The sequence below is a fragment of the Esox lucius genome, chromosome 23, assembly GCF_011004845.1.
Source record: "Esox lucius isolate fEsoLuc1 chromosome 23, fEsoLuc1.pri, whole genome shotgun sequence".
Classification (NCBI taxonomy): Eukaryota; Metazoa; Chordata; class Actinopteri; order Esociformes; family Esocidae; genus Esox; species Esox lucius.
The window spans coordinates 15,019,197-15,025,796 of record NC_047591.1 but is presented as its reverse complement, the minus strand read 5'-3'; the positions used below and the strand labels follow the sequence as shown (position 1 = coordinate 15,025,796).

Here is a 6,600-nt window from a genome sequence, read left to right as displayed (position 1 = left end):
AAGATCTCCTCCACTGTCATCAAAGAGGCTAACTATTTGTTTTCTTAAGCAGTCTAAACCCCTCTCTCACACACAAACATTCTTCCGTTCTTGCCTTTAGTTAAATTTTATATATATATATATATATATATATATATATATATATACACATACATACATACATCTTCTTCCGCTTATCCGGGGCCGAGTCGCGGGGGCAGCAGTCTAAGCAGAGATACCCAGACTTCCCTCTCCCCAGACACTTCCTCCAGCTCTTCCGGGGGGACATAGTCCCTCCAGCGTGTCCTAGGTCTCCCCCAGGGTCTCCTCCCGGTGGGACGGGCCTGGAACACCTTCCCAGGAAGGCGTTCCGGAGGCATCCGAAACAGATGCCCAAGCCACCTCAGCTAACCCCTCTCGATGTGGAGGAGCAGCGGCTCTACTCTGAGCTCCTCCAGGGTGACCGAGCTTCTCACCCTATCTCTAAGGGATCGCCCAGCCACCCTGCGGAGAAAGCTCATTTCGGCCGCCTGTATCTGGGATCTTGTCCTTTCGGTCATGACCTAAAGCTCATGACCATAGGTGAGAGTAGGAACATAGATTGACCGGTAAATCTTCACCACGACAGACCGATACATCGACCGCATTACTGCAGAAGCTGCACCGATCCGTCTGTCAATCTCCCGTTCCATCCTTCCCTCACTTGTGAAAAAGACCCCTAGATACTTAAACTCCTCCACTTGAGGCAAGAACTCTCCACCAACCTGAAGTGGGCAAGCCACCCTTTTCCGACTGAGGACCATGGCCTCGGATTTGGAGGTCCTGATTCTCATCCCCACCGCTTCACACTCGGCTGCAAACCGTCCCAGCGCATGCTGAAGGTCCTGGTTTGAAGGGGCCAACACGACAACATCATCCGCAAAGAGCAGAGACGATATCGTGTGGTCCCCAAACCTGACACCCTCCGGCCCCTGGCTGCGCCTAGAAATTCTGTCCATAACAATTATGAACAGAACCGTGTGTGTGTATATATATATATATATATATATATATATATATATATATATATATATATATATATACACACACACACACACATTATTTATGTTGCTCTGTACAGTCTTTTTGAATTTAAGTTGAAGCATTGTGGTGGACAAATAATAAATAAAATTCAAATTATACATTGTGTATTTTTGTGAATTATATATTTATGCAAATCACATGTGTATTACTACTACAACTACAACTTCTAATATTATTATTACATATTTTTATGAATGTTGCTGTTATTATATATAATATATTTCATTATTAATAATAATGAGTTCAAAATTGAATCCAAAACCCCACAATAGGGGTTCCTTGAAGAACCTTTTTGAGGGGTTCCTCTAGGAACCTTTTTGAACAGAAAAGTTTCCTCCACAGTGACAATGGTGAGGAACCCCAAAAAGTGTCTCAAGGCCCTTCTACCTCTAAGAGTGTATGGGCCTATGTCCATGTTCAGTACCAAAACGTTATCGAACATTATAAATAGAAATGTTTCAACTCTGTGCAGGCGTGTTTGTTCAAACGTTCCGAAAAGGGGGATTCATACTGAACAATGCATTTCATTGTTATTTTAGAAACTTAATTTCCTATTCTATTATAAACTATAATTATAAGAAAACATTACATACATTTCCAAAAACTTGCGTTGACACTACAGTATTAATTATTTTCTAATATCGAATTATTCCACCATAAGCAACAGTTAACAGTTAAGTATGTTCTTACTGAATTGCTTGTTTCATAACTGTTTTCATAAAATATGTCAAGTGAAAATACCGTATTTAGGTGAGAGCGGTTGCGGTATACGTCCTCTCTAACTACTGTATTTCAGCGGCCTCTTCTGGACGAAAGCCAAAGTGCTATGAAAAAGAAGAAAATCGTGCCGCAACTTTAACTTTTTTCTTCATTGCTTATTTTTGTTTTATTATATTTAGGCAGATTAATAAAAACATGGACGTTTTGTTCTCCATTATGTGTGCTCAATTTAGGTTTAAAATGTGAATGTATGTGCGAGTCAGCAACGTATCATTAATTAATTTACAGGGACCTACAAAGGCTACTGTATAACAGTGATTATGTGACAAAGTATAGTACATAGGATTAATTTAAATTAGGTTCATGATTAAAATGGCTGGTTTGGTTAGCAGTGGCGTCGTTAGGTCTGGGCGTCCGGGGCTATTCATCTTTTATGAATAGCCCCGGATTACAAATTGAACAAAAAAAAGAATTATAAAAAAATATCCCCTGATCTAGCCATCTATAAATCCGATTGCGCATTATGACAATGTAGACGTGTAGGCCGCTAGCGTATACATCGGAATTTGCCGCGTGTACATTCAAAACGGTTTACTTTCTGTCCCGGGAGGTGCGGGGGCGTGGGATAAGCCCCGAATGTACTGTGATCCTAGCGACGTCTCTGTTGGATAGTCACTCACACAACTAGAAAAGGGGACTTGGCTAGAGCAGCCGTCCCAACTCTCCCGGAAGTTCCGGGAGTCTCCCGCATTTCAGATGCGTCTCTGACGCCCGCAAATTATGTCTAATCTCCCCAAATCCATGCTTTTGAGAGCGAGCGAGAGTTAAAGGCAGAATCACAAATCGTTAACTGCATGCTTGGCGAGGACATACATTTTAGTTTATATTAGGTTAGTATGCCAGTATTTGTGACTGATTGGCGACGTACTGTGCACCATTTTGATAAAACAGCGTATAATACCACTATTACCCCGGTTGAAAACCACTAAGTTAAACTGTTAGTGTAGCAGTTCTTGCCACGTAGCCAGTGTAGGGAGGAGCGAGTTTAGAGGAAATAACTAGCCAAGATCCCCATCAGTACGATTGCTGCTGCCATGCTGTAACAAATTACTTCAGTTATGTTACAGTACAGTAGGCTTTATGACAATGCTGTGATTGATGTTCATTAGGAGGCACTTATCAATAAATCATTTTAGGCGCATGTGTTATACAAGGATTTTGTCTTGCAGAGCGTTCGAGAGAGAGCTGAATCCTATATAGTTAATTCCATTATTCCAAATAAATTGACTAGTACGTTCTGCTTATAAACCATGAATACACATTTTCTGATAATGTAACCAGACATATTAATTGCATCATTCCAGAGGCAAGTAAGCCACCAATTTTGCACTAACCATTGAACTTCTGTTTCCACTAGAGTGACGCCCTTTCTGCATACCTCATCATCGCAAAAAAGAGCCCAGAAAGGACACGACGCGCTCAGTTATACGCTCGACGTCTACGGTAAAGATAGGATCTGCAGCATCTTTAGCAGACGCTTTTTTAAAATCACATCAAACATGACTGTTAAACCAAGAAACAAAAACAATGCAGGCGAAAAGACTGCTTCATCTACCCAAGATGACATGGCGAAGAAAAGTCCAAAATCTAGTAAAGAGGTTAGCCCCTCAAACCAACAATCGGGGTCAGGGAGTTTAGTTAAAGTTATAGCTGCTTTATGTTATATCGCATTACTAGCTGCGGCTGCCTTTGCTGCTATATACCTGCAACAAGTTTTGGAAGAAATACATCAAATCAGCACCAGAAATGAAGTGACTGTACGAACAAATGAAGAACTTGCGGGTAAAGTAGAGAATGTTCTCCAACAGGTAAGCAATTAAATCGATAGGACATACCACTCTGCGTCTAATCAGCAGGTTTGAACGTCTGTTGACTGCAAAACACTTGTTTAATAGGATGGAATAATATAAGAGACATTTAAATGTAATCTTCTCAACATAGACTAGAGAGAGGACATTGCTTGAAGTGGGCCACCTCCCCCTTTTCTCCAAAGTCGATGAGTTGGCAAAGAAAAGTAAAATGTCATCAATGCAATTCTTTCCGCGACAGAAACTAGTCCTAAAGAAAAGAATGTCCTGGCTGAAGGCTATTCTACTATTCATAAGGGCCGGTATATTTCTGTAAAAGTTGAGGGATGCATTGATATCTACATTGCACACCATACATTTCCTTTAACTTTTATGCATGTTCTAATAATATGCATTAGTTAATAGTCATAATTTCTTTCATTCATTTACTCAGTTGTTTTCTAGCCCTCATGTAACTTCATTAATTTCTTTATGAATATATTAAGATCTCCCAGACCAGTATAAACTGAATGCTTACATTCCTTTAGAAAATAGCTAAAGAGTTAAACATTAGAACAACATAGCCAACCCTTACTATTATTATGTAAATATGGTAAACAAACATCTCAGGGAAATCTTCATAATGCTGCCAACATCAGCCAAAACATTAGCTGGGAACACACATTCAAGTTGGATACAGTAGATCATAGAACACGCATTATTGCAGAATCTCCTGCATTATATCTTAACTTCCTGTGATGCTGGGTCAGCTATTGCTGTATAAAGTTAAGTGTTTCAAATTTCACTACAAGTTATAAAGCCTATTTTAGTGACTAGGTTTTGGTAACTTTTTAGCCTTTTCAGTAAAATCTTTTACCAGGCACATTTCTGTTCAGGAATGGGGTCGGCCATCCTTAAGCATCTTTCTTGGAATGAACAGTATGTAGGGTGTGAACTGGTCTGACTACATGTAGGTTTAAACCGGTAATACATTGTAATAGCATATTGTCAAATAATAAATTGTATTTATTTACATATACAAAGGTTAAAGATTTTAACGACGTTCACTAATCAAATAATCACTGTGGCTTTAATTTGTACTCAGAACTTTAACCTTTATTTATTATTCCCTTTTCTATGGTTGTAAAGGTGGACAACATGAGAGGCTCAGTGGACGGTTTGGAATCAGCTCTCGCCACCATGCGGGCGGAGCAGGAGGCGGCAAGCCGGGCAGTAAGGAAGGGTGAAGCTGAGACACGCCGTGTGGAGGAGGCCGTTCAGAGGCTCCAGAACGAGCTGCTGGGCGACCTCTCGGAAGGCATCAACGAGGTGAAAGAGGCCAGAGAGCGGGACTTCTCCTCCCTGGAGAAGACGGTGGAGGAGCGCCTGGCTGAGTTGAGTGCCTCTATCGCGGCTAGCGTGGCCGAGTTCACAGAGGCCCAGGGTGAGGCTCAAAGTCAGCTGGCTGACCTCAAAGCCCGCCTGGGTGACATGGAAGACCCAACACTGATCAAACAGGAACTGTCCGCTGTTGTGGAGACCGTCGCCGGGCTCAGCGCCGCCAAGCGGGCCGCAGAGGAGTTGGACGATTCACTGAGGGTGCAGATTGCCTCGGTGGGCGCGGAACTTCAAACCCGTAACGAGGAAATAGCCTCAATGTCACAGGAGGTGGCGGCAGTGAGGCTGCTGCTGCAGGAGACAGTGGGTAGCTTGCGGGAGCAGGTGTCGGGGGCAGAGGCTGGCGTACAGGCCTTGACAGATCAGGGACAGAGCCTGCAGAGTGGGCTGGATCTGGCCACCAGTGCTCTACACAGTCTGGAGAAGGAACTGCAGGGGGAGTCGGCCAGGGCGGAGCAGAGGTCGGGCGGTCTGGAGTTTCGACTGAAGACGGCTGAGGAGAGCGGAGACTCCCTGACGACGTCGCTAGCGGACCTCACCTCCAAGGTTGAGGCTATCCTCGCCAAGTACGATTCACACGAGAGTGCGTTAGCTGCCCAGGGGTTGGTCGCCGAGAAGGCCCGGGATGTCATACAGGTAGAACTGGAAGAGATGAAAGACAGCCTGAGGGAGCTCCAGTCCATTGTGGACGTGCTGAGGGACACTCAGACCTCTCGGGACACTAGCCTAAGTCAACACATAGAAGGACTGGAGCAGAAGCTGGATGTCTTGGAAGAAGCCACCAAGTCAGCCAGCCAGCCCCCACCAGAGCTAGAAAAGTTGAGGAGCACTGTGGACAGCCTGGTGGGGAAAGCTGCCAAGCTGGATAGCCAGGAGAAGGCCATTGAAGACTTACAGGGTTCACTACAAAAGACAATTAGTTCACTGCAGGCCTTGGCCCAGCCAGAGGTCAAAAAGGCCTAAGGGTGGCATAGAGTTAGGGGATCGGTTGGCTCAATGAGAAAAGTGGACTGCTGTGAATTTGAATACAAACATTACAAGTGCACTGTCGTTTTTATTTTTGTTGTTGTTCATGTTTAGATTTTATTATGTGAGTTTGGAGTTGTTTCATTTTTAAGGGTTGGTGTCAAAAACCTAACTTGGAATTCAGCTTGTGTTAGCGGTTGCATTTTGTAACAAAAATAAAAATTGGACAGCCACCTTTGAGTAGACATTTTATTTAATTGACAAAACATCTTAATTGTGCATTGTATTGTACTAATGAATCTCAGAAGGGTTAAGTATTGTACTCTCATGGAAAATCACTAGCTTGTGATTAGAGCCCGAAATAGGTCATCGGGCATAAAGTCTCTAGTGGTTATAAGACTCACTCCTGGATTGGGTCACTTAGCCTAGATAGCACTGTGTTGTTGACCATGACCCATAGAACCTTGGTCAATGGTATAAGAATAAGATGAAATTTGGGATGGAACTTTGCAGCTGTGACTCATGGCATATAATGAAATGATAAGGATATGTGTTATTAAGAAGTTATTGGAATATTTCATTATGAAACACCACTCACCCAGTAATC

The 6,600-nt window shown here is 43.0% G+C and overlaps 1 protein-coding gene across 1 annotated transcript; it reads left to right on the top strand.

Annotated features, from left to right (window-relative positions):
* The first annotated feature begins 3,229 nt into the window (after window positions 1–3,229).
* Window positions 3,230–6,226, top strand: ckap4 (cytoskeleton associated protein 4). The gene is made up of 2 exons (XM_010887404.3): window positions 3,230–3,650; window positions 4,779–6,226. Exons 1-2 carry the CDS (start codon window positions 3,342–3,344, stop codon window positions 5,988–5,990), a joined length of 1,521 nt encoding a protein of 506 aa, XP_010885706.1. The 5' UTR covers window positions 3,230–3,341; the 3' UTR covers window positions 5,991–6,226.
* Window positions 6,227–6,600: the final 374 nt, after the last annotated feature.